Raw genomic sequence first — 26,322 nt, 5'->3', positions numbered from 1 at the left:
GTCAATCCAACTGTATCAGCTTCGTCACAAGCCCATGAAAGCGCACTACGTTCATCACTAATCTTTGTTAACACATTAATACGACCTCAAGAGTAGGTGGTTGTCTACAGGTGTCTACTCCCTACAACCCGGAGTAAAGCAGTTTGGTCCTTTCCGTCTGGTTCCTAGGCATCGAGGTGGTTTAGACTTTTTTCTAAATGTTTATAAGCGGATGTCCAACATCCTAGATAGTATTGCTTCAGTAATACCAAGGAAAACGCTTGTTAGAATGTCGTAGGATAGTGATATCGGATAGATATTGAGTTTAATAGGCGTCCCGTCATCTACAGATGACACACATTCTCAATTGCGGCATCTGTGATCGTGGCATCCGTGGTTTGGAGATACTGGTCCAATAAACCCTATTGCTTTGATCAGAAGGCTAGTTGCCATGTTCTGCCTGGTTCTTGTGAACTCACCCAGTCGATGCTCTCAGATCCGTCGATCATCTGTGACATAGCATCTGCGTAAGGCAGCTCTGAATCGACAACTAGATCTGTGTCCACAGATGAAACATCATGCAGGGCGAAAAGACCAACGTCGTTCTCTGCCACCTTTTTGATCATCAGATCAAGGGCGAGTGCTGCAATGTGCGCCTCAGGAGAAGCTACACTGTTAAGTGCCCATATTCGTTGAGACGTCTGGAGGGCTCGGTACTCTCTGCCAGCAAGCTGCGAATAATCCCCTACTTCGCTTGAGGCTCCCCTTGGGGATCGCATGCGGACGGATAGATCCAGACAGATCACCATGGCGGCCAAAAGAAAATCATGTACGGGCAATGAAAAGATCATCCACCGGTCCTCGTATAACCGCCCCCCGGACTCACATGCCTTGTGCAGATCTGCCTGGCGGGAAAGAATATCGAGAGCTGCTACAACGCAAGCGTACCGTGAGGGTTCGAAGCTAGGGCTTTGTAGTTCATAACTGATGTATCGTCGGTGAAGGACGATGAGTCCCTTTAGGTAAAGGAGCTCTATTGTGCAGCGTTGAAATATAAGAGAAGAGTGGTCTATGAAGGAGCGGTTGACATCTCGTCGCTTCAAGGGGTCCGGGACCATGCTGTATACCTGGTTCATTTCAGTATCTAGCACAATTGTTTTTTCGTAAGCCGGAATTGAGAGCGACTGTGTATGGGCAACAATCTTTTTGAAGACGCCCATCACGCCGGCTTTGACAATAGTGTAAAGAACCGGCGTGTGCTCAGAAAGAGGCCTCGATGGTGGCAGTGCTGTCATGTCAACATAGAGATCAGAGTACTCCAAGTTTCTCGGGACCTCAGTGTCGCAGAACTCAGTTGGTATCATGCTTGGGAACCCCATTTGGAAAGACATCAATGCATCCACTTGGAATATGTTAAGCCATACTCGTCGCCGCATCTCGCCGTTGAAAGGAGAGATTCCAGCTAGGCTGCTTGGGTCACGGTGATAACCCATGCGAAATGCTAATCGAATAATGGTGCCCATTTCAAACCACAGATCGACAGGGAGAGCGTCGTTGCTCAAAAAACAACTCTGGAGATGGAGTATAAGCGCCTCAAGTGCATGTGCATTAGCGGTGGCATAACGCCCAAGAACGAGACACTGTACTACTCTTTGTTGTAGTACCCTTATCGAGGGGATCGACCCATCGGGGTCTATTATGTTCGATATCCGGCGAAGGCTTGCTGTGATGCTGAGAACAGAGAACAGAAGGGCTGTCCAAAGCGGCGGTGCTGTCGACGGTGACTCCCAGAATGCTGCATACTATAGACCCTCTGTGAGTTACTGCCGCATATGTGACAAAAGTGTAAGACTTACCTCATCTTGAAATTTGGCTGGATGTATAATGCCTTGGCAGGCGTCCGAGTTAATGGCACAATTCAGCTGACGTTGGATGTCTTTATCTTACCTAGAACCATGAACCGGGAATTAAAATACCAAGAGAGTAGCATATCGCATATGGGTTGAGATGGCAACGAGCTTAGAATGTCGTCAAGGCTCGAACTATGGTTTGAGCCAAATAGAAGACTGGCGTCTGATACCATGTGATCCATATCAAAACGTGTCTTGTTCTGTGATATAGGTTGATTTGACACGGATAAGTGCTCTCGAACCTCCTTGATGTCGTCCAAGATCGACAGCCAATGGCTAGGGTCAATGTAGTTTACTTGACCGTCGCCAGTCTCCTGAAGATGAGGGGCTTCTGGGGTAAGCACATTTTCTGCTCTATCTGAACTGCTAAGAGCTGAACCCTGCTTTGCAGACCAATTGTCGTGTTCGGCTGATGATGCGATAATCTCACCGTCTTCTATGGTGGGTTCACTTTCACTAAGTAGCCCAGGTTGGATGACCGCGTCGCCAGACAGAAAGGAAGACACTAAATTCTCAAGGGCGTTCAGTCTGTCTTTTATATCGCGCGGTTTGGAGGGTCCAGGTTTGCTTCGACTGGCATTGGCCGTATAGTTACAAAGTGAAGACTTGTCTCTCCTCTTGCAGGCATCGCATGGCAAACCGCGATTACACTTCAGTCTGTAGATACATATGTGAGCACGTCTTGGCCGTGATATTCGGGGGACAGGAATTTAGTATACTTTCGAGTCCGACATGGCTCGCAGGAAACAGGCGGCCGATTTCGTTTTTCCACCTTCCTAAGGCCCGCATCCATGGTAGCCATAGAAGCGTAGACAAAATTGCTGTCTAAAGTTTCGTTTTTCCCACACGACAATTATATGAGCGGGTGGTAAGAAGCTTTGCAACTGGAAGATGTCAGTGCCTGTACCTGGTGGCAAGGCACAAGGTCGCGGAGATATTAACTCCGCCGAGCAGACAGAGATCCAGTGTGCTACCCCCGAAACAATCAGCGTCCTTCAGTTCCCCTCCAAGTTTTGTGTTGATGTTGCACATATGGCTAACCAAAGGACATATTAAGTCCGTGTAAGTTGAAATGCTCAAGTGAGTGCCCCTCCTTCATAAGCCAAGGTAATATAAAATGGCTTCCTGGCATATTTCTCATTTATCTCGGCTCCTCTAAACTCAAAGACTCTTGATATACCTTCGGCAAGAATCCAAACTCACAGGCCGCCATGTCTGTCCGCTCAGCAATTCACGGGACTAGCTCCGTCATCATTTCAAACCTTTTCGTGAAGCTCCCCGTCCCGATTGGAAATTCAGAGCTGTCAAATCAAACCTTCATTGTGACCGGCGCTAACACTGGCCTTGGATTTGAAGCCAGCCGTCACTTATCACGACTCGGAGTAGGAAAGTTGATCATGGCTGTACGGACTCCTGCCAAAGGCGCCGACGCGAAGAAAAGGATTCTCAATTCAACTAGTCGACCAGAGTCGTCTATTGAAGTTTGGCCCATCGATATGGACAGCTACGATTCCATCAAGGATTTCGCGGCTCGTGCCTCTCAGCTTCCACGCCTTGATGGCGTGTTAGCCAACGCTGGTATCATGACCACCAATTTTGGCTTGAGTGAACTCAACGAAAAGACTCTCAATGTCAACGTCATCAGTACCTTTTTGTTGTATCTGCTTCTCCTGCCGAAAATGCGCGAATCCGGGCAGCAGACAGGACATATCTGCCGCTATGTGATCCCCAACAGCGCGTTACATTATATGGCCCCACTAGCAGAGCTAGATCCTAACAACCAAAGCATCATTGACCGGCTGAACGATCCCCAGAAAGCTGACATGGCTGGTCGATACCCTCTGAGCAAATTGCTCGTTATCTACGCTGTGCGTGAGCTCGCTGAGAGGTCCCGCTCCTCGGGCAGGGGATCATGCATCATCAACACGCCGAATCCAAGTTTCTGCAAGTCCAACTTGGCAAGCGAAGAACAAGAAAACTACGGATTTAGAATTATGGAGAAGCTCTTAGCCCGCTCCACTGAAGAAGGTAGCCGCGCTCTGGTTCACGGTCTGCTGGCGGGCCAAGAAAGCAATGGCCAGTATATATCAGACTGCCATGTCGAGATGTAAGTATTTCCACGCCATTTTTGTTACGTTACCTTTGCCTAACTGCCACTTAAAGCCCTGCACGCCACGTCACCGGAAAATGGGGTCAACAGGTACAGAAGAAGTTTTTCAACGAGCTTCTCCAGAAGCTGGAAAAGATCCAACCAGGTATCTCGTCGAATATCTGAAGTCTCCTGATGATAACGCAACCATATCCTACACGAAGTAGCTTCTTTAAGGGTGATATAATAGTGTATGTTGCAGGGAAAGTGGACTCATTGTATAAGCCGCGTAACTTTTGACGGCTTGTTGTTGCGGCAATACCGAATCCAGAGCCTTCCAGCTTACTTTCTTCAGCTCTTCAAGGGTTCGTCAACGATTCTTCGGCGTTTCAAGGACTTATTCAAATCCAGCTCACTATTCGATTCAAATCACACTCGTTAGAAACACTATATATACGGGGATCCGTCCCTACTTTCATAAAAATAGAGCACTTTCACTCGGCTGGGGATACACTCGCACCCACTAACCCCAGGGATGCTTTTCAGGCCAGTGGCAGTGGGGGAGCCAGCGTAGGGAACGTGTCAGTGTTGTACAATGGGGATGCCATAGCATTTAGCTGGCGCTGGCGTGGTGTCGCTGTAAAGTAAAGCTTGAAGGCGTCCGAGGACCACCGACCCAACAACCGAATCTCATGGTGCAGCATGCCAAAATCGGAGATATGCTGGGCCGCCCCGCGACGGAAGCTGTGACCAGTCCAGTTGCGGGGGTTACAGCCTGTTTCGAGGAAGCTTGGACATAGCTGTTCTGAAGCTTTCTTGGTAAAACCTTTGCCGGTGCCCAAGTTGAACAGAGGGTTGTTCGGAGGCTGAGGGTCCCTCTGGAAGAGCGCCAGCATAGCCCACATAAAGTGGGGTCCTTACTTGGGCAATGATGATACGTACGCCAGTGTCTTCGACGTCGGTCTTGCTTGACTTGAGTGTGAGGGTTAGAGACTCAAAGTTCGGAGCGAATTGGACGTCGCCACGGGGCCGGTCCTTTTTGGTAGAGCGGTAGAGGCTTTTGGCCTCCTTGAGAAGACGACGTATATGGGCGTTGTGAAAAATGGAAGTGTCCCAATTGCGGTCAACACAGTAAGATCTCACCGAGGACAGGTAGCTCTCTACTGTTTGGGGCTTTATCTGGGTGGATTCTTGTAGAGAGCTCCCCGTGACTCGCAGTTATCCAGCCGCCTAAGGCAAGGAGGCGACTGTTGGTGGCCAGCTTCCAGGGAGCTCATAGAGCAATACAAGATATGATTTTGCACGGCCGATTTGTACATACCTCGTGGTTTTGGATCTAGGCCGAAATAGAGGAGCTGTGCGTGTTCATAGCTTGGAGCCTTGACGGACTGGGGGTCGGCCTCCATTGTAAGGGTGTCAAATTCACTTCCAAGCAAGGTCCAAAAGTTCCGTCCACGTTTTGAATCGTTGCGTATCACACCCAGGTAATCGGTGAGCCATATATGTTGGCACTTGGTTTGTTGAACATGACCTGGGGTAGCAATCGATACTCGGATAATAGCCATAAAGTCACCAAGGTAGCGTGCTAGGAAGCGGAGGCCTAGGAAAGTCTGTAGAATCCAGTGTAGCGCTTCTGCGAAGAGGTTGAAAATGAGTGAGGCCGTATCAAGCCCAAAGGGGAGGCAGGCCTCTTGGTAATATTGGTATACTGGAAATGCCACTCAAAGCCAAGAAGCCATTGCCAGTTGGGTGCCACAGGGATATGGCGGAAGGCGTGTTTGATACCTCTTTTGATGATAGTGTCTCCACGGCCTCCAATCAGTATCAGATTGAAAATATCAGCAACAGACGTGTATGTCAGAGTAGCGCATTCAGGGCTGATATAGTCGTTAAATGAGGACCCCGGAAGTGGGAGAGGTGGTGTATGCGACGGTAACCACTATCATGCTTGGAGGCCAGGCCAAGTCGTGAAGATATGAAATGGAAAGGTAGGGCGTATATGGCGTACGCGGCGAAGTTGTAAGTCTGCGTGCAGTTGGAGGGTAATTAATTCGGGGGCAGTAGGAATTGGCCAGGGCCGATGTGTCCAAGCTGGCACCCGTATGTTAAGGATACCTATCTTCACCCAATACGCCTGGGTATGATAGAAGAAGGTTCTTCCAGGCGTAACTAATCATCGTAGATGGTGAAGAATGAAGAAGAGGTTGAGAATTGCCATATAAATAAAGAGAAAAGCGGGGAACTGTTGGATCTAGAGGGCAAGATAAGTACAGGAGGACTTTGGAGGGAGAGGAGGAAGAGGGGAGTACTTGCTGGTTAGATATCGAGGACGGCTCGGTTTACTATACGAAATAATGCTTCTCACGTTTGAACAATGCGAAGCATGTTTGTGACCAAGATTATCTTAATACATGTAAAGAATATCTTTATGCTGCCTGGAAATAGTTGTAGTTGTTGAAATAAATGTTGCAAGGTACTTTTACTATGGAGCCTCAGAGGAGCTATTCAAGACGCGGGCCGCATAGGATCCCTGCCACTTCAGCCTTCTCTAACCAAGGCAACCTCCCAGGATCGCCGGCTCGACCATCAACCAACAACCATGCGGCGCAATGCCTGGGGCTCTGCTACTTAACCTTAAGTCATGAAAGAGTATTGACTTTAGGGCGCCTCCTCAAAACATGGATGACAGAGAGCCGGAGGAGGTTTCAAGCTCGAGGACAAGGCCGCGCACCTCGCTGGAAACGGGGCCATACGTCCTGCGCAGTCTGCTCGAGGACCTACCGTTGTCGGCCGACGGCGATAGAGATGACATCGAGATCAATTGTGTGGAGTTTCTGGGTATGTGAGACGAATGCCAAGTTGTTTGGGCGCCCAGAGCCTTCGCAATTTCCGGTGCAGTAGCTGACTCTGCCCAGACCAGAACCTCTATGTTGGGACCTCTGCCTCCGAAATCCTCCACTTTGTGCAAATACCTCCCGATCCTGAAGATGCGTCGGGAAAGCCATCATACATTCTAGCCTCGAGGCTCCTGCCAGCCTATCATCATTCACCCACAGGAACCAGGCCAGGAGTCCAGCAGATCCTGCTCCTCCCAAAGGGCAACAAGGCGTGCGTGCTATGCAATTGGACGGTTACATTCTACTCCCTCCCGGAGCTGAGTCCGGTTTTTGGAACGACCCAGATCCGGTCTTGTAATTGGATTGGTGGCATTGATCTCAATTCCAACCAGGATGGGGGTGGTCAGGATGGCAGAAGTCCTTCGGTCACGGTGCTACTATCATTAAATAAGAAGATGAAGGTTATCAGGATTGGTGATGAACCTCGAGCGCTCAGGGTAATGGGATATGGCACACTCGCGGGGAAGAGCTACAAAAATTGGCTAACTTATGCTAGACAATCGATTATGCGGGATGCACTCTCTCCATACGCCGTGATTCATTTGCTTGTGTTGCCGATTCACGATCTTATGCACTCCTCGATGTTGATCGTCAGCTCAAAATACCATTGTTTCCCATTTCCTCGTTGGACGACTCACAGTCCGGCAGTATTGGCGGCCGTGTCGAGGATATTTCAGGCAATGTCGGAGCTGGTCTCTCACGAAGTGCATCTTCGGCTCAAGGTAGCTATTCTGCTTCTCCCAATGACCGGGGTCACAATCGGAGCACCAGTCTAGGGACGTTCATGGGCGGTACTTCTCGTAGGGCTGATCCTCGTGGCGGAGGTCCAGATAATTCGGGACGAGAGACGCCAGATATATTGTTCCGAGAAGGTTCACCCGCCCCAGCTACAAGTCCACACCCCGCACCTCGAGACCCAAGCCCGAATTCTAGTAAACCTCTACCTCCTGCCCCGTCAGAGAGTACATCAGCCGAGCAACCTACTGCGACGGCTGCCTCAGGGCCTGTATATCTTAAACCGCACATAGTCTCTCCAACACCACAAGAATTTCTCTTAGTCACTGGGACTGTACCACGCGATCCAGGAGTAGGTATTTTCGTGAACCTCGAAGGTGATGTGACGCGATCGACTTTGGAATTCGATAGCTATCCAGATGTTGTTGTCACTGATGGCCGTGGGGCCGGTGTGGAACCAACGCCGGCAAACTTTGAGGACGAAGAGGAGGGGTACGTGCTTGCATCCATGGCTCGTGACTTCGGCGAGGACCTGCGGTACGGCATTCAAATCCAACGATGGGACGTGGACCCTGGGGAGGGTGAAATAGAGAAGTTTTGGCTCGAAACACCATCTGACGGTGACAAGGCCAAAAAGAACGAACAGAACAGAATTGGGCTGCGTTATGTGGTTGACTCGGGAGATGTTTTCTTCGAGGAAGTTGTGGACAGACTTCGTCTGAAGCGCTTTTCGCCCTTTGTGTCGAGATCGATGAATACCTCCACCCTGTCTTTGAGAAGTGTTGACTCTAGGACCGCGATGTCCTTAGAGCGGGTATCAGCAGAGAGGGAACTCTTTGAAAGTACAGATTCTGTTCCGGAGGGGTCGGAGGAAAAGCGCGATGAGGAAGAAAAGCAGTTTGCACAGAGATTAGGTCATTCCCAGACTCGTGTGGTAGCCTGGTCTGGCAAAAATATCTGGTGGACGGTGAGAAATCCGTTGGCTCTACGGTTGGATGCAAGTCTTTCAGCCCTACTACATACCGAAGTTCGAGGAGATCAGACATATCCATCATTCGATAGGCGGAAAGCTGTCGAAATTATCAACTCTTTGCGTGGACGCGAGGCAAAGACCGAAACGGAGTTTCTAAGCTTGGGTTATATCAGGCAGCGCGCAGGCCTGCTGCTTTTCATGAATATCCTGGATGTCCCCGCCCAGCAGCCCACAGAGATCGAATATCGTGCAACCGAAGATGCGTTATTGGAGGGCGGCCTTGATCCACGTGTGATTCTTGCAATCGTACCAGTTCTGCGAAATGAAATCGTTGAAGGAAACACTGGCATTTGGGTCCATGGTGGTATCAAAGATTCTGCCGACAGCTTTATCGCTAATGGATCACCTGAAATTTCGGATTCCAGAGATGACAGCATGCCTGACCATATTTTCCACTTTCTGCGCAGGTTTCTGGTTGCCTGGCGGAAAAAGAAAGGATTTGGAAGTGTTGCGAACGAGAATGAAGTGTTTAGAAGTGTTGACGCTGCACTTTTGGTCGTTCTCCTACATTTAGATAAGTCCTCTCCTCGAGGACCCCCTAAGGCTAAGTCACTACGGACAGACCTGTACGACTTGGTTGATCATGGCGTTGATTGCTTTGAGAGGGCAATATTTCTCCTCGAATCCCACCATCGTCTTTATGTACTCAGTCGTCTGTATCAGAGTCGCAAAATGGCCGGCGAAGTCCTTGCAACATGGCGCCGAATTGTGGAGGGTGAGATTGATGAAGGAGGAGAGTTTGTACAAGGGGAGCAGAAAGTACGGGAATATCTTGCCAAGATCCGCAATTCGTCCCTGGTACAGGAGTATGGTGTCTGGTTGGCTACCCGCAACCCCAAGTTAGGAGTCCAAGTTTTTGCAGAAGACAAAAGTCTAGTCAAGTTTGAGCCGGTTCAGGTTGTCAGCATCCTCCGAGAAGGAGCTCCTGGAGCGGTCAAGGACTACCTTGAGTATCTGGTCTTCAGTAAGAATCACGTCGAATACATCAATGAGCTCATAGCGTACTACCTGGACATTGTTACCAGCAAGCTTGAGGAATCAGAGGAAGCCAGGACAATATTGGTACAGACATACGAGTCATACCGAGCTTTGCGCCCTCCAAAACCTACGTACCGGCAATTCATCACGGAGAATACCATAGATCAGGAATGGTGGCATAGCCGCCTTAGACTTCTTCAATTGCTCGGAGGTAGTCAGGGCTCGGCGTCAGAATACGACGTAGCTGCTATCCTTGAACGAATCGCACCGTACACTCAAGAGCTTGTTCCTGAAGTGATCATTCTTGACGGCAGACAATCACGCCATGAAGAGGCTCTTAGGCTCTTAACACACGGCTTGGGAGATTATGATACAGCTATCAACTACTGTCTTCTAGGTGGTTCAAGCATTTACCACCCTATTTCTGGGGCCATGGCGAGAGACATTATTCCCACGCGGGAAGAGCAGGCAAAGCTCTTCGGCTTTCTCTTATCGGAATTCCTGCGCATCGAAGACATCAGCAATCGTGTAGAGCAGACCAGCAGTCTTCTAGAACGGTTTGGTGGTTGGTTTGATGTCGCCTACGTTCTAAGTGTAATACCAGATACATGGTCCGTTGAGCTCGTGTCTGGGTTCCTGGTTAGTGCTCTAAGACGCATCGTCAGGGAGAGAAGTGAGACTATGATTGCAAAGTCGTTAAGCGGAGCAGAGAATTTGAAGGTTAGCGCTGATCTCGTCAAGACGGTAGAAACTTCTGGGCCTTCGATCGAAGCATAGCGGTAGTCTTGAATGCTGTGAATAGTTGAAATTCACATAATAGTTTAATAAGCTCAGTTGCATGAAACATCTAAATTCGAGAATGGTCTTGGATTATGATCAAAGTATTTCGTTATCATGAAAGCCCTTCTGCACCTACTTATGTTATGCTGAACATATAAGAGTATGTCTTCCCTAGCATTCCACCTCACTCAATCCTAGAACCCCAAACTGGTTTTCCAAGCCCAGCCCCAACCTTCGACTGTCCACCTCTTCTTCCTCCTCTCTCCCATACCCATCTTCTAAGTTCTGGTCTACCCCGTCCCATTTCTTCAACAACTCCCCAACCTTCCACGCAATACGCTCTGCTCCTTGCCTCGCACCTTCCAGATTCCCAGCCGCGGGGCCGAGCCTCAATCCGGCCAGTCTCCCCGTGACAAAAAGGGGTACTTCATCATTCCACATCAAATCGTCCGTCAAGCACGGCATGCCGCCCACGGTCTCAATCCCATATTGCTCAAGCAAAGGTTGTACCGCCGGGACAGTCTCAAAATCAGCCACGACCCCGGTAGCGTAAACCACATGATCAATCGGCGGCATCTCCAGCTGCGGCTCCGTGCCAATCTCCCAGCACATGGCAGCCTCGTCCCAAGTCGCCCGCGTGATGGTAGTATATTCTCTCAGCTCCAGCCTCCGGCTCTTCACCAGCTCGTGGAGGATCTTCTTGTATTCGGGCGTGATGCTGCCTCCGCCCCTAGCCTCCCGGATCATGTCCGCCCTCTCGTGGTCCGAGTCCGCGCCCCAGAAGCTGGCCAGGTGGAAATTGCGATACTTGCCCACCCACGGCAGGTCAAGGTCGAAATGGCGCACCTTCAGCGGGCCACGCACTAGCTGGTGCACTTTGCTGACGCCTTGATGTAGCAGAGTCGCTGTGACCTGGGCACTGGTGAGGCCGCCGCCCACGACGACGACGTTGGTTGGGCGGCCAGCTTGGATCTTGCGGAGTACGTGCGGGGGCAGCGTGTTGAGGGTTGGTGATGACGGCCGTTTCCTGAAGGCGTGTGTGACGCTCCCGGCTTTCTCGAGTCCACAGAAGGGACAGTCGGGGGGCAGCGTGGGTGGGAGCGCGGCTCCAACGGCGAGGATGACGATCCGGGCTCTCTTGACACCGGTGGAGGTTTGGAGAGTGAAGATGCCGGAAAAGGAATCATGGGAAATGGATGTGACGTCTGATTTCTGGACAAGGTTGGAGAGGTTGTAGCGCTTTACAATATCTTGGCAATAGGCTTGGAAGACGGATTGGCTTGGTCTGTAATAATCCGGACGGTTTCGTTCGTCGAGGTATGATGTCTCTTGAGGGTATCTGCCACTAATCTATAGTCAGTATTTCTCTAATTAACTGAACTTGATAAAACATGCCTTTTGATACTCTTCTTCCTCTGATATTTACTCAGCCCCTTTCCCACAACCCCTGGGATCTCCCTCAACTCCTTTTCCCTCCCCTCCTGATACACGAACCCTAGCAAGCCATCCCTATCCCTTGGATCCGGATGAAAGAACATTGGACTTCTCAGATGGCTAATCTTCAACTGTTCGAATTTCTCATCCCACGCGCTCATCCACTTGTCCCCATGCGCATCCAAGACCGCTATATCAAGGCCTCCTGCGTCAATGCTAGAGTCGCCGCGCAGGAGCCGATCCTGTCTCGTGCTGGCTCGTCGAGTGCTCCGAGCGGGCCTGGATGTCCGAAGAGAGGAGGATGATGCTTTCATCCAGTGATACCGCTGGTGCTCGCTGTCGGTGAACAGGGCGGACGGGGTGCGCTCGTGTAGTCGGGCGGCGACGGCGAGGCCGGCGGGACCAGCGCCCACGATGATGATGTCGTAGATATGCGATGCGGTGTCCATTGCTCAGTTCCCTTCCTTCGATAATCGAGATTGATGGGTGCCATGCTGGGATGCTGGTAATAAAGAGGTTAATTAATATGTATGGCATATAGGAGGAGGTAAACATTCCCACCTTGACGGATACCTCTCGCCCGTCCAGGTACTCACTTCTCCACAACAAACACTAAGGTAGACCTGAGCCATTGAAAACTGGTTCTTTATGAATAGAAAAATGTTATTATTCAGGTCGCTTCTGTTCTTACATACCCAATACCAAAGTCCGCTGTGCTAGGTCACGAGGGGTCAACCCATCCAAGTGCCTGTCCCATCTTTATCTTCTGTCCCTTCTCAACAGCCCAATTCCATCCGCCCTTCCTCTTGACCTTCTCGCCCATCCACCCTTCATCAAGGGTCGGTCGTTGTCCCTTCGGTGCCTCGAATACCAGCACGACCGTGCTCCCTAGTTGAAACCCGCCCATTTCCTCGCCCCTCCGCAATGCGTATCCGCGTAGGACTGGACTCGCATTTTCGTACGTAGCCTCTGTGAAACCGTTGTAAGTTTCTCCGCGCTTTGCCGCTTCCTCGGCTGCGTGGTCGGCGGCCGTATCCGTCGTCAAAGAGTTTGTGCGTAGTTCTCTATCAAAATTGATCTTGATCGAGCCGACATTGGTTGCACCGACGGGGGTAAAGGAGAAGAATCCCCACCGCCACCGTCCCAAGAGTACAACACGTTCATTGAGAGTGAAAAGTCCAGGTAGAGTCCTCTGTAAGTAAGGAGAGACACTGTATAGCTCTCCCGCAAAGTGTCGTCGCTTCTCCACAACCCAAGCAGTTGGTGAATGGAAACGGTGGTAGTCCCCAGGTGCGAGATACACGACTACATAGTACAGAGCACTCCGGTTCTCGGCGGTGAGACGTGTATACCATGGCTTCTCACCTAGGGCCAGATCTGCGCGTACTTCTGCTTCTGAGGCAGACGTCGGCGTCGTCGATTCATCCCTGGTTTGCTGACCGTCTTGGCTATGCTTTGGCCCTGAAAGTAGATTTGGAAGTGTGTATGTGATACCATTAACCGTAGCAAATTCCTCGTCCTGCCTAATGATGTCTTCGTCGCCTTCTATGCGGGAATGTTCGGTCGCCCCTTTTTGTGACGTGGAGATACTGCTATTCGAAGAGCTGGGTGAGAGGTCTGACTTGCTAGTACCGAGAAGCGCGTCCAGACTGTATGTCATGCCCTTGACCTGCTCTACTTCCCCGCCTTCAATTGCGCCAAATTGTATGATTCGGCCGTCAGCTGGAGATAAGAGGGCATTATGGTTCGGATCGAGGGGTCGACAACCGGGCTTTAACCTTCTGTAGAAGAATGATGCGAGATTTGGGTATACATGAAGATCAGGCTCTGACACTTCAGAAAGACTAGAAGCAGGTCAGCAAAGACCAACAGCGAGTAGATTCGGGTTGTGTATGGCATACTTAACGCCGAAAATGAAAGAGTATAACCGGAATCCAGGAACACGCAGATAGTATGGTATCTCCAGTTCGTTGAATCTGCCCCACAATCTTGACATGGCCTTCAGGGGAAGTGTAGACATGACTTGGACTTGCCTGGCACGCATTAGCTAGAACTCGTGGCAAGGATCCTCAAGAAACAAACCATGGTCCTGTCGGTCTAATTCTTTCTCTCCTTCTTGGACGCCCCCCAAACTCTCCATCAGTCCTCTTCAGAGATTCATCATCCTCCAGTCTCTTTTTCTCTCGTTCCTTGACGCGATAAAATTGACCCAGGCCAAGGAAGCCAATGCCTAATCCAACTGGAATAGGATACCATTTCATTTTTGTCTCGCCTAGGGCTTTACGTAGCCGGGTGCCGAAGGACTCTTTATAGTCGCTGTGCTGTCGGTATAGCTTCGCCGAAGAGGAAAAGGGTCGGGATCTCTGACACTGACAAGGGCATCGCGGTCGTGATCGAAGGACGGGTGTCCGTCGAAACGACCGCAGTTGGGGGGCAACGATCCGCGGTCTTGTATATAGCAGTGAGGGCTGGATAGTCATCTGAAGGAATTTCTGCAACGAACCGATCGAATCGAGGTTCAGGGTCTTTCCCCTGCACGGTCTTGTGAAGCCGATGGGTGATGGCCGAAAATATTATACTGCCGCTTCGGCTCAGACCGCCTTTGTGTCGGACATGTGTGGACGGGAGGAACCGACAGCTATCACAGGCAGGATAGAAACCAAACATTCCTTCAACACCTGTCCCCTTCAAGACCTGTCTTCTTCAACCCTTATAACATATCAGCACTCCTTTCTTCTACACAATACCACCGCAAAATGATTCTGTGACTATAGTAATTGTCCCTTATTACTTGTTTCTCTGGAAAGCCGGACCATCCTACCCGCCTTCTAACAGCAGCTTCGCCAGTCATCAATCATGTCTCAACATGTAGACACTTCTACAGGAACTGATGCCTCCACAAGAGAAGAGGAACGACCGGACCCAACAACCTTCACTCTTATCATTGTATCACCATCCGCTGGGGTCTCTAGTCCTCTGACCTTTCCCCACCTGCCCGCAACAACAACGGTGAAGGAGTTGAAGGCCAAGATTCGAGATTCTCTACCATTGAAGCCTGCGGACGAGAACCAGCGACTCATACACCGGGGACGACTACTGGGAAGAGATGCTGAGACTATGCTGGACGTTTTTGGCAAAGAAACTGTCAGTGCTTGTCTGTTCTATGCCCGCCAAATCACATACTGATTAATATCTAGCTCGCAAACCCAGAATCACAAACCTTACATCTTGTCTTACGACCTACCACAATAGATACCCCCTCGACCCAAACCCAGCCGGCCAGCTCTTTTGTCGTACCACCGCCGCGAGCTACCACGCCACGAGCCACCACCCCAGTGCCTCCTCAGGCTCGTCCGCAGTCAGTTCCTGCCAATCCAATACATGGCCTGCATGCTCAGCAACCCTTGCCCGGATTTCAACATATACAGCATTATCAAGCACTTCACCAAGCCGATCATTTACAGAATGTAATGGCCCAAAGACTCCAGAGTTTACAACGCGAGACTCAGCGTCTACAACACGAGATGGGGAATATCGAGCAGAGATCCCGAGTCCTAGCCACGGCTAATCCAGAAATGTTCAATAATCAACCTGGTTTTGCCCAATTCCCTTTCGCGGGAATGCAAGCCGCATTTCAACCTCCACAACTGGGCTTCCGGACAACACAACCTATGCCTGTGTCGGTTCAGAATCTGATAAATCAACAACAACGGGAACGGGCAGCCGAAGGTCGACATGGGGCCCAAGATTCAACCGGCGGGACAATCTTTGGGGGACTGCCTCGACCAACCTCATCTGGCAGAGCGAGTCCAAATCTTCATCGCCCCGACCATACTACCACATATACTCGGGAAGGAATTGGCCCAAATGGAGAAAGATGGCAAATGACAGTTAACGAAACTACTTCCACTTTCCCGATACCACAACCCCATCCTCTCCATCACTATAACCATCAACTTGGAACAAACCCAGCAAACCCCGCTACAGAAATCCAAGCTACTCTGCGAAACGCAGATAGACTACTTGCCGGGCAGAATGTGCAAAGTTTCCAGAATTTGCAAAACAGTATGGGAGGTGCAACAAACCAACCTCCACCAACAGCGACTGCTGGTTCAACATCTCAAGCCCAAACTACGGCAAGTGTATCAGATACCCCTGCTGGAATACCTCCTCCGGCCACAACCAATAATTCTTCCTCCTCATCCTTGCCGTTGAACCCTACCATTCCCCTACCTGGCTCTATGGACCCTGTGGTCTACATTCTCTCATCACCTGAAGGTCCTCGGGCCCTCCTTCTGAACAATTCAGATACGTTTTATACTCCTCGACAGGCATCAAGACGTCGCCAAAATGAGTCAGCTGCTCCGGTCGTAGCTCAAGGTCAAGGTCAAGGTCAAGCAGAAGCTCCTGTAGGTCCTCCAGAAATTCGAAATAGGGCTGCTCAACGGTTGGTGCGACGCGGCCACCGCCAGCGACAAGAGAACAATCCGCTTGAGCCGGTCGCAGCACCACACGGCAACCCTGCTGCTGGTGCATTAGGTGCTCAAATTGGACCCATGATCTGGCTCATGATCCGCTTGGCGGGTTTTGTATGGTTTTTCACTGCTGGAAACAACAGCTGGCCACGTTTCTTGATGGTCAGTGCACTTGCAGTTGCCGTCTTTATCATCAATACAGGAATCTTCAATGGTATTGCCGAGCAATTGTGGGGTCCGGTCAGAAGGCATGTAGAAGCTCTAATCCCACTTGCTGGGCCAGAAGCAGCGTTGGTACCGGCGGCAAATGCTGCACCCATTCCCCAACAGCCCGGCCCGGCGCCACCAGCACACGAGCCAGGAGTAAGAAGACGACGTGGTGAGCTTGATCCAGCTGAAGTTGCCGCTAGACTATTAGAACAACGAAGACAGGCAGATAGAGGATGGCTGATAGCCCAAATTCGACGAGCAGAACATGCTGCCCTTTTATTCCTTGCAAGTCTCGTGCCGGGTGTCGGAGAGAGGCATATTGCGGCTAGGGAAGCAGCGGCCAATGCTGCCAATGCCGCTGAGGCAGAGAGACAGCGTCAGACCGAAGCCGCGGCGGCCGCTGAAAACCCTGAGGCCGGATCACAGCAAGCCGAGAGAGGAAATCAAGAGAATCAAGAGAATCCACCTCAGAATGCTGAAGGCGTGGTAGTTCCTGCTCCAGCCCAGCCACCTGTTGAGGTTTAACTGTATGATAATTCAAACTATGGGATTGCTAAGTTGTGGGTTTTGGTCGAGTTCTTTCAGCGACCTTTGATGTAGTGTTGCATAAGAAAAGAGTAAATGATAATGAGATAAAGACTAAGAATAAAGGAGTTTCACGACCACAATATCCAAAATAAACGACCACTTGGGTGTGCTCTCAGACTTCTCTCACATATAAAAATTTCCAGTTGAACATGTCTACTTATCCACGTTATCAGCTTTCATTTTCACACGATATGGGACACTCTTTCTTGAAGATATGGTTGGTTAATGAGCTATTGATTTTCATTTGTTTGATTAACTGAAGGAAATGTGTATACTTAACACTATACGACGCCACTCTATGCAATGCTAATAAATCATGACCAAAAATCAAAAACGCAGGCTACTCATGTATCCTTTATATCTTACAGAAGGGGACCGGGTATCTAGTTCATCTAGAGAGTTCCCCGCTGCTGCCCTTACTCGTTTTAATCTTCTTAACGGCTCGTCTCTCTCTTGATTGTTGGCGGTCTCTTCCTCGACCTCTTCCTCGACCTCTTTCTCGACCTGTTTTTCGACCCCTTTCTCGATCCCTTTCTCGACCCCTTTCTCAACCCCATTCTCGACTTCTATACTCTCGAGGATATTGTCATCCAGCACATCCTCTTCCTCGAATTCGACTTCTTTAACTTTTCTCTTTCTCGGCGCTCGCGACTTCTTCCCTTGGCTCGCTTTCTGCTCCCTGATGACCCTCGCCCTCTCGACTAGCACATCAAGGTTGTTAAGATGGCGATCAACACTATTCCCATCCCTAGCCTCCCTAATGCTTTGTCTCCGCTCGGGCTGATGCTTCAAATGATGGATGGTGAGCGCGTAACAGAGAGTATGAGCATACCAGTCATCTGATCTCTTATCGCCCACTTTCTCCGAGGTTTCGATGAAACGGTTCACAACGTGGAGCATGCTGGAATGATCACGCGTGATTGCCATCTTGTTCCTGCCTTCGCGAAACTCACGGTCGTCGCCTCGGACGTTGAAGTTCTTGCACAGGCGAGGGAAATCGAAGTTTTTCTCGAGACAGAAAAGGTGCACATAGCCAGCGTTGTGGAAGGGGTCCAGGGGCTTCCCAGAACACGATTGCTCGTCAAATGCCACTCTGAATTCACCCTTTCGTATAGTGTGTTGTGGGACTGGACAGTTGGCGAATCGGCATCTGGATGACATGGCAGTAGGGTAGCGATTTGAGGAATCTGCCGGTGATATTTGAATCCAAAGCGTGAGACCAGAGTTCTTGGTAGATGGCGAGCAGCTGTAGAGCTCGTGCAACGGATGATAAGTCAGATAGTCGGAGATTTCCTGCGCTGAGAATCTGGTTCTGGGGTCGAGCTCGCCTTGGGCGTTATAGTTGAAAAGTGTACGTCGTCGTTTTATATGAGGAGGGCTCCAGCTTGGTGGAGGACGGGCAAGAGGTTTGTAAAAGATGGAAGGGTCGAAGCTGGCAATGTTGAAGGGCCGAGCGTTCTTGGACTCCGACTCGCCAGCAAGCCTTCGGAGGTTTGGACGCTTGGATGCTACTTCTTTTATTCTGATGCCAGCTTTGGATGTCCGCTTCGGTCTTACTTGTTGCTCGAGTTCTTTCACGTGGTGCCCTTGTCTGACCTGGGGTATATCTGTGGAGGTGATATCCTCTTGAGAATTGACAAAGGAGTGTAACGATGACAGATGCGGAACAATGGATTCAGGGAGTTCAGGAAAAGGGGGATAAAGATTATCTATTTGAGAATCGCACTTGCTTACGGGGTCATTGTCTTGCAGAGCGTCATAAGCAGCAGGAAGGCTTTGTACCTCGCCATTAGTTTCCGCCAATAAAGCCTCGAAGTCGAAGGTATCGATTATGGTGGTATCTACCACCGGAGCTGGTAGAGAGAGGATGGACTCAAGTTCATTGTAGCTAGCTTCCGGTGTGTCAGAAACTTCATGATTAATCATGATTGTAAATATATCCAGCAGAACTGCTGTCTTGAATGACTAAGTGATGGTGTGTGAAATGGAAGATTAAACGCAGGTAACAGTCGCGATCAGAACAGAAAACTGGAAGATAGGCACTTTCAAAGAGTGAGAATAGTAGATTGAGAGAGAATGCATGAACAGCTGAGAAAAAATACAATGAGCGATTGTCCTCATATACCTGGGCGAGTAAACAGCATGAAAGAACCACCACTCCTGATGATATCAAAGGCTTGGATAAAGAATATACTCCAGTCAAAGAACCTCTTTTTGGGATAGACATTGTTGCTGGAGATACCTTGTGGTTTGAATAAAGGAGAGCGCGTCAAGGACCTTCATTGTCTCGATGGAAGTTTGTGATTGGCTGCCAGGCGTACTTTCTACTGGCCGAGTCTGTACTCTGTGTACTTGAAGAGGAAGAATAGTAGGATGGTTGACGGATTCTGAAGGCCTTCCCTATGATTTCCAGGTACCTGCAGGAATTTAGCGATCTGGGTTCTTGGCCTAGGTTCTGGGGGCTTGGATAGGCCCCGTAGCATAAGAATCTAGCTAGAGAACAAGAAGCCCTCTCCGTTGCTACTATGGCTATTATTTTGCTTTTTTTTCAAGTGTCATCACGTCGGAGTGCATAATGAGATGCAGCAGTTAAAAATAGAAAGAAATAGTATGAAAATTCGGGCTTTTATGGTTTGCCCTTGACGCCTTCGGCAGCACACGAGACAAGGCCTGGAACAGGGGTGTGCACGTGACCATTCACGATCCCAATTTGGCTACCTCAAAGCCAACCTCGCTCCGTCATTGAGTTGGTACACGAGGTATACCTTAGCAAACGAGACGAGAGGAGACGAGACGAGACGAGACGAGACGAGACGAGGTCATAAACAGAGAAGCGGAATAGAGCATGGTTGGATTCTGCTTGCATCTACCCCCAATTCCCGTCACCATTGCCAGTTCCCAGGACTTCGGATTCATGATTTCGGATATTTGCTACTCACTGAATCCCCCCTAACCCCCGCTTCGAACTTCCCAGGGACCCTACTCACGAGCTTACTACGGCGAACAAAACCCCAAAGATGGCGTTGGAAGTGAGGAATCCGGATTTGCAGGCGAAGCTGCAAGAGCTGGAGCACGAATTCGAGGTTAGTCGCAGCATTTCTGACGGAGAAACCGGGGTTTTAGCTCTGTGTCGCTGTGCTCTTATACGAACGAGATCGCAAGTCTTGATGTGAACCTGTGGATGCTGACGTCTGTTGCGCATAGGAAGGGGATATCACGGAAAAAGGGTTTGGATCTCCAGATTCTATTGCGCAAGCCTCTAACACCGGGGCTTTTCGGGGAATGTAGAATTGTTTTCTGATTCGCTGTTACAGATATCAGAAACGTCGAACGCTCTTACTATCGCAATTCCTAGGCAGCCCATCCATGAGCTCTGAACTGAAGGGCCTCCGCATACATTCACCAGATGATACAGCACATCCATCAAACGATGCCTCTCGCAGCGCCTCTCGCAGCGCCTCACTTGCAGCGCTCAACACGAATACTCCTTCTGTTAGGTTAGGGTCTGCTGGGAGACTGGATACAATGTCGAGTGAATACGGGAGTTTTGGAAACCCTCGAGCGGATGGCCCTGGGATCCTCAATGCCGGGACACCACAGGCGTTACAATTAGGGGTGCCGAACCCAAACCCACATAGGCAATCCACGTACAGTCACGATTCTTTGTTTCTTCCTGGTACGCCTCAGTCGGGAGGAAATTCTGTGGAACATAGCATGACAATGGCATCATCAATGTCAGGCGCGAATTACGCATTCAATCCTGCACATCAAGCTGGTTACAATGAGCATCAGGGGGGCATTCACGAGCAGAGTCAAGCTGGAACAATGATGGATTCGCACGGGACTATGCTTGGCGAGTCACAGCAGGGTTACTTTTCTGACTTTGCTGGCCAACAAGGGTACGAGGGTAATTCTTACGGTGGTGGACCACACAGATATTCCTCGAGTGATGCATTTTCCCCTACAGCTGCAATGGCTCCACCTATGTTGACAACTAACGACCTTCCACCTCCAGACGCACTTGAGTATCAAATGCCTCTAGAGCCACGAGATGTGCCATTCGCTGTATATGATCCACATGACTCAAACACGCCTATGTCAAAATTTGACAATATCGCGGCTGTCTTGAGACATCGAAGCCGGACAACGGCAAAGGCGCCAGCATATTGGGTTCTAGATGGCAAGGGAAAGGAGATTTCCTCGATTACCTGGGACAAGCTTACGAGCAGAGCAGAGAAGGTTGCCCAAGTGATAAGAGACAAAAGTTCTCTATATCGTGGAGACAGAGTTGCGCTGATATACCGGGATACCGAAATCATCGACTTCGCCATCGCACTCCTAGGTTGTTTTATTGCTGGGGTTGTAGCGGTTCCCATCAACGATCTTGAAGACTATACGAAACTCAATGTCATTCTCACTTCCACGCAGGCGCACTTAGCACTCACTACGGACAATAATTTGAAAGCATTTCAGCGGGACATCACAACACAGAAACTCAATTGGCCCCGAGGGGTTGAATGGTGGAAGACCAATGAGTTTGGGAGTTTTCACCCCAAGAAGAAGGACGAAGTACCGCCTCTCACGGTTCCGGATCTGGCTTACATCGAGTTCTCACGAGCACCGACTGGCGATCTACGTGGTGTTGTCATGAGCCATCGCACAATTATGCATCAAATGGCCTGTCTGAGTGCAATTATCTCCTCTGTACCGCCAAACACTGGTGGCGACACTTTCAATCCAGAACTCAGGGACAAGAATGGCAGGCTTATGGCTGGTGGGGGTAATCGTGGCGAAATTCTTATCTCGTACTTGGATCCACGACAAAGCATCGGGATGATTCTTGGCGTTCTTCTAACGGTATACGGTGGCCATACTACAGTTTGGATGGAGAATAAAGCTGTGGAAACCCCAGGTCTCTATGCACATCTGATCACAAAGTACAGAGCCACCTTGATGTTAGCGGACTACCCGGGCCTCAAAAGGGCGGCCTACAATTACCAGCAAGACCCGATGACGACTCGGAACTTCAAAAAGGGGATGGAACCGAACTTCCAACACGTGAAGCTATGCTTGATAGACACGTTAACAGTGGACAGCGAGTTTCATGAGGTACTTGCAGACCGCTGGCTTCGACCAATGCGAAATCCCAGAGCACGGGAATTAGTAGCCCCCATGCTGTGTCTCCCTGAACATGGTGGCATGGTAATTAGCATGAGGGATTGGTTAGGCGGAGAAGAACGAATGGGTTGTCCCTTGAAATTGAACATGGGGCCTGACGCCGAACCTGTAGAAGAGAAGAAGGAAGAGAAAGATAAACCTGCCAGTAATGGGTTCGGAAGTCTCATTGGCGGTAGTACGGTTACACCGACGGTGGACCAAGGTAGGGTGGAGCTGAGCGAAGTTCTCCTGGATCGTGAGGCGCTCAAGACGAACGAGGTTGTTGTGGTCGCGATTGGTGAAGAAGCACGCAAAAAAGCCAATAGTGACCCTTCGACAGTGAGAGTGGGTGCCTTTGGATATCCTATACCCGACGCCACGTTGGCGGTCGTTGATCCTGAAACCGGTCTTCTTGCATCACCTCACTCAATAGGAGAAATCTGGGTCGACTCGCCTTCACTGTCTGGCGGATTTTGGGCATTGCCGAAACATACGGAGCAAATCTTCCATGCTCGGCCTTACAAGTTCGAGCCAGGTAATCCTACGCCTATAATGGTCGAGCCAGAATTTTTACGGACCGGCTTACTGGGTACGGTTATTGAAGGGAAGATTTACGTCCTTGGTCTGTACGAAGACCGGCTGAGGCAGAAAGTCGAATGGGTCGAACATGGCCACGAGGTTGCCGAACATCGATACTTCTTTGTGCAGCACATAATTGTGAGTATCATGAAAAATGTGCCGAAGATTTATGACTGCTCTGCATTCGATGTCTATGTCAACGAGGAGCATTTGCCTATAGTATTATTGGAGTCGCAAGCTGCTTCTACAGCGCCAGCGACTTCCGGAGGGCCTCCTCGCCAGCTAGACACTGCCCTGCTCGAATCGCTGTCAGAACGTTGTATGGAGGTCTTAATGCAAGAGCATCATCTCAGAGTGTATTGTGTCATGATCACAGCTCCAAATACCTTACCGAAAGTCCTGAAGAACGGCCGGAGGGAAATTGGCAACATGCTTTGTCGGCGAGAATTCGACCTTGGCAATTTGCCATGCGTGCATGTTAAATTTGGTGTCGAGCGAGCAGTACTCAATCTTCCCATTGGTGTGGATCCCATCGGTGGCATTTGGTCACCTCTCGCGTCGCAAACAAGAGAGGATCTTCTGTCATCTGGCGACAAACAATATTCCGGTATTGACCGTCGTGAGGTGGTAATTGACGACCGGACTTCTACACCTTTGAATAATTTCTCGAGCATTGTTGACTTGTTACAATGGCGAGTTGCCCGACAGGCGGAAGAACTGGCCTACTGCACAATAGACGGCAGAGGCAAAGAGGGCAAAGGTATAACATGGAAGAAATTTGATACCAAGGTCGCTGCGGTAGCTATGTATCTCAAAAACAAGGTCAAAGTCCGAGCAGGAGACCACTTGATACTGATGTACACGCATTCGGAAGAATATATCTATGCCGTACACGCATGCTTCTGCTTAGGGGCTACAGCAATTCCGATGGCTCCGTTGGACCAGAATCGTTTGAGTGAAGATGCTCCTGCATACCTTCACATGGTAGCAGACTTTTCAGTGAAGGCTGTTCTGGTCAACCAAGATGTCGATCACTTGTTGAAGCAGAAGCCGGTTGCACAACACGTAAAGCAGTCGGCTCAGCTTATGAAAGTCTCGGTGCCGAACATCTACAACACGACGAAGCCGCCAAAACAGAACAGTGGGTGCAGAGATCTTGGTCTCACCATGCAGCCAGCTTGGATTCAGCCAGGTTATCCCGTCCTTGTTTGGACATACTGGACGCCAGATCAACGACGAATTGCTGTCCAGCTAGGCCATGATACCATCATGGGTATATGCAAAGTGCAGAAAGAAACTTGTCAAATGATGAGTTCAAGACCCGTTTTAGGCTGTGTTCGAAGTACTAGCGGCCTGGGCTTTATACATACATGTCTCATGGGCATATTCGTTGGAGCTCCTACCTACCTGGTTTCGCCTGTTGAGTTTGCGCAGAATCCTGTCTCGCTCTTCCTAACTCTATCAAGGTACAAGATCAAGGATACGTATGCAACACCTCAAATGCTTGATCATGCTATGGCCATCATGCCCGGCAAGGGATTCACCCTGCACGAAATGAAAAATATGATGATATCCGCAGAAGGAAGGCCTCGTGTGGATGTGTTCCAAAAAGTACGCATGCACTTCGCGACCACTGGGCTCGATCGCACAGCTATCAATACCATCTATTCACATGTTCTCAACCCTATGATTGCATCTCGATCATACATGTGCATCGAGCCTATCGAGCTGTGGCTAGACACTAAGGCTCTACGTCGAGGTATGATCTATCCTGTGGATGCGGATACGGATCCAAAGGCTCTTTTGGTTCAGGATTCTGGAATGGTGCCTGTCTCAACCCAGATAGCGATTGTCAATCCAGAAAGCCGTACCTTGTGTCATGAAGGTGAATACGGAGAGATATGGGTTGAATCGGAAGCTTGCGTGAAAGCATTTTACGGCTCTAAGGACGCATTCGATTATGAAAGATTCAACGGGCGCACTGTTGATGGGGATCCAAACGTTCAATATGTCAGGACCGGCGATCTTGGCTTCCTTCACAATGTTTGTAGACCGATTGGCCCCAATGGTGCACCAGTCGACATGCAAGTGCTCTTCGTATTGGGTAACATTGGCGAGACTTTCGAGATTAATGGGCTGAGCCACTTCCCGATGGATATCGAATATTCTGTTGAGAAATGCCACCGCAACATCGTGCCAGGAGGCTGGTGAGTTCATACCCATATTCAGACATAATTACCTAGCTAACACTCCCATAGTGCTGTTTTCCAAGCAGGCGGGCTTATAGTGGTTCTCGTGGAAGTAGCAAGGAAGGCTTATCTTGCTTCCATAGTTCCAGTTATCGTCAACGCCATTCTCAACGAACACCAAATCGTTGTCGACATTGTTGCGTTTGTCAACAAAGGGGATTTTCCGAGGTCGAGACTGGGCGAGAAACAGCGAGGGAAGATTCTCGCAAGCTGGGTCACCCGAAAGATGCGTACCATGGCACAGTTTGGTATCAGAGATGCCGACTCCGCTGTGTCGGATGTCACTGAGACCATGGAACGCCGCACCAGTATGAGAAATGGTAGCGTGATGGAGAGCAGTCTCCGTAACGTTGAGCCAGCTCCGCAGATTATTGAAGAGCGTGAACTTGAACAGCAGGTACAAGCGCAGGACAACTTTGCCCCATTACCCACGGGCATCTCCGAAATGCCGGCCCAGAACTATGATGATTCTATACTCGGATCACCCACCGGTGTTGCTTCAATGAAGAGCGATGACACTCCAACCAATAACCGACAGGGTCATTTCGAGCTACCTGGCAATGAGCTTGGCCCCGAGAAAAATCATTATTTCGGTCTAGGCAATGAGAATTTTGTGATTCCAGGCTTCGGCCCAATCGAGACTCCTGATGGACCTCCCCCGCCTGCGGGCCCCAAGCCGGACTTGAGACCACCAGTATCCTTACCAGCTGTTGAAGGGCGAGAAGGAGATTTGTGGAGCTTGCCCAGCCAGCAGGGGAGGGGAGGATTGAGGGTCCAGAACGCTTCGAGCGATGATGAGGATGATGGCTGGAAGAACGATGCCATTATGCATATGAATCTGACAGGCCGTTAGATCGGCCAGGACATGGAGAGACCTTGACGATTCATGGATAGATGATATATGATTATGTATATATTGTTGGAACTCGCTGGAAATTGGATTTTTCATATTACACGGCGCGCGGGCAGGTGTTCTATGTGCAGGGAGGAGTCTGAAAACATAGGGACAAGGATGAATCAATTGCATGGAAAGAACTGCGCTACCGGTCTGCCTTTTCTGCATAGATATGGACGGGACGTGGACGTGTAAGAAAGATGCCAGCTTACTTGCCTACTTACAAAGTGCCGATCTTGGGCGATCTTTTCTTTATTTTTCCACATCCTTTGTGAAGGTTAACAATCTTCTGGACTAGTGAGGCCTCTGCCTTGGTTGAAAGAAGAGACCGCAT

At 49.9% G+C, this 26,322-nt stretch overlaps 9 protein-coding genes across 9 annotated transcripts; 4 read left to right on the top strand and 5 right to left on the bottom strand.

Annotated features, from left to right (window-relative positions):
• Position 1: 1 nt before the first annotated feature.
• Positions 2-2,682, bottom strand: M430DRAFT_50675 (hypothetical protein; the record flags this gene model as incomplete). Its single annotated transcript, XM_024868164.1, has 5 exons — positions 2-10; positions 459-1,781; positions 1,836-1,867; positions 1,927-2,546; positions 2,609-2,682. The coding sequence occupies 5 exons, from the start codon at positions 2,680-2,682 to the stop codon at positions 2-4; spliced, it is 2,058 nt and encodes a 685-aa protein (XP_024721033.1).
• Positions 2,683-3,100: 418 nt separating this feature from the next.
• On the top strand, positions 3,101-4,164 carry M430DRAFT_102543 (hypothetical protein; the record flags this gene model as incomplete). Its single annotated transcript, XM_024860804.1, has 2 exons — positions 3,101-3,996; positions 4,053-4,164. 2 exons carry the CDS (start codon positions 3,101-3,103, stop codon positions 4,162-4,164), a joined length of 1,008 nt encoding a protein of 335 aa, XP_024721032.1.
• A 230-nt stretch (positions 4,165-4,394) lies between these two features.
• On the bottom strand, positions 4,395-5,018 carry M430DRAFT_242666 (hypothetical protein). The gene has a single exon (XM_024865039.1). The coding sequence runs from the start codon at positions 4,881-4,883 to the stop codon at positions 4,521-4,523; it is 363 nt and encodes a 120-aa protein (XP_024721031.1). The 5' UTR covers positions 4,884-5,018; the 3' UTR covers positions 4,395-4,520.
• A 1,526-nt stretch (positions 5,019-6,544) lies between these two features.
• M430DRAFT_66679 (hypothetical protein) lies at positions 6,545-10,418 on the top strand. The gene is made up of 3 exons (XM_024869236.1): positions 6,545-6,816; positions 6,894-7,312; positions 7,372-10,418. The coding sequence occupies exons 1-3, from the start codon at positions 6,657-6,659 to the stop codon at positions 10,396-10,398; spliced, it is 3,606 nt and encodes a 1,201-aa protein (XP_024721030.1). The 5' UTR covers positions 6,545-6,656; the 3' UTR covers positions 10,399-10,418.
• A 154-nt stretch (positions 10,419-10,572) lies between these two features.
• Positions 10,573-12,284, bottom strand: M430DRAFT_50672 (hypothetical protein; the record flags this gene model as incomplete). Its single annotated transcript, XM_024868163.1, has 2 exons — positions 10,573-11,746; positions 11,797-12,284. The coding sequence occupies 2 exons, from the start codon at positions 12,282-12,284 to the stop codon at positions 10,573-10,575; spliced, it is 1,662 nt and encodes a 553-aa protein (XP_024721029.1).
• A 272-nt stretch (positions 12,285-12,556) lies between these two features.
• On the bottom strand, positions 12,557-13,879 carry M430DRAFT_102329 (hypothetical protein; the record flags this gene model as incomplete). The annotated part of the gene is made up of 2 exons (XM_024860785.1): positions 12,557-13,679; positions 13,737-13,879. 2 exons carry the CDS (start codon positions 13,877-13,879, stop codon positions 12,557-12,559), a joined length of 1,266 nt encoding a protein of 421 aa, XP_024721028.1.
• A 609-nt stretch (positions 13,880-14,488) lies between these two features.
• Positions 14,489-17,219, top strand: M430DRAFT_35126 (hypothetical protein). The gene is made up of 2 exons (XM_024866686.1): positions 14,489-14,979; positions 15,033-17,219. Exons 1-2 carry the CDS (start codon positions 14,692-14,694, stop codon positions 17,043-17,045), a joined length of 2,301 nt encoding a protein of 766 aa, XP_024721027.1. The 5' UTR covers positions 14,489-14,691; the 3' UTR covers positions 17,046-17,219.
• A 216-nt stretch (positions 17,220-17,435) lies between these two features.
• On the bottom strand, positions 17,436-19,034 carry M430DRAFT_28089 (hypothetical protein; the record flags this gene model as incomplete). Its single annotated transcript, XM_024865759.1, has 1 exon — positions 17,436-19,034. One exon carries the CDS (start codon positions 19,032-19,034, stop codon positions 17,436-17,438), a length of 1,599 nt encoding a protein of 532 aa, XP_024721026.1.
• Positions 19,035-20,125: 1,091 nt separating this feature from the next.
• M430DRAFT_101809 (hypothetical protein) lies at positions 20,126-25,946 on the top strand (the record flags this gene model as incomplete). Its single annotated transcript, XM_024860747.1, has 4 exons — positions 20,126-20,191; positions 20,313-20,335; positions 20,423-25,051; positions 25,103-25,946. 4 exons carry the CDS (start codon positions 20,126-20,128, stop codon positions 25,944-25,946), a joined length of 5,562 nt encoding a protein of 1,853 aa, XP_024721025.1.
• Positions 25,947-26,322: the final 376 nt, after the last annotated feature.

This window comes from Amorphotheca resinae (genome assembly GCF_003019875.1).
Source record: "Amorphotheca resinae ATCC 22711 unplaced genomic scaffold M430scaffold_6, whole genome shotgun sequence".
Classification (NCBI taxonomy): domain Eukaryota; kingdom Fungi; phylum Ascomycota; class Leotiomycetes; order Helotiales; family Amorphothecaceae; genus Amorphotheca; species Amorphotheca resinae.
This window is presented reverse-complemented; position numbering and strand designations above follow the sequence as displayed.

Excerpts from the sequence above, each read along its gene's own strand:
- M430DRAFT_35126 (XM_024866686.1), top strand. The coding sequence starts at position 14,692 with ATGTCTCAACATGTAGACACTTCTACAGGAACTGATGCCTCCACAAGA. Across the intron at positions 14,980-15,032 it reads ACGTTTTTGGCAAAGAAACT|CTCGCAAACCCAGAATCACA; the intron begins GTCAGTGCTTGT and ends ATTAATATCTAG.
- M430DRAFT_66679 (XM_024869236.1), top strand. The coding sequence starts at position 6,657 with ATGGATGACAGAGAGCCGGAGGAGGTTTCAAGCTCGAGGACAAGGCCG. Across the intron at positions 6,817-6,893 it reads CAATTGTGTGGAGTTTCTGG|ACCAGAACCTCTATGTTGGG; the intron begins GTATGTGAGACG and ends GACTCTGCCCAG. Across the intron at positions 7,313-7,371 it reads ATGAACCTCGAGCGCTCAGG|ACAATCGATTATGCGGGATG; the intron begins GTAATGGGATAT and ends AACTTATGCTAG.
- M430DRAFT_242666 (XM_024865039.1), bottom strand. The coding sequence starts at position 4,883 with ATGTGGGCTATGCTGGCGCTCTTCCAGAGGGACCCTCAGCCTCCGAAC.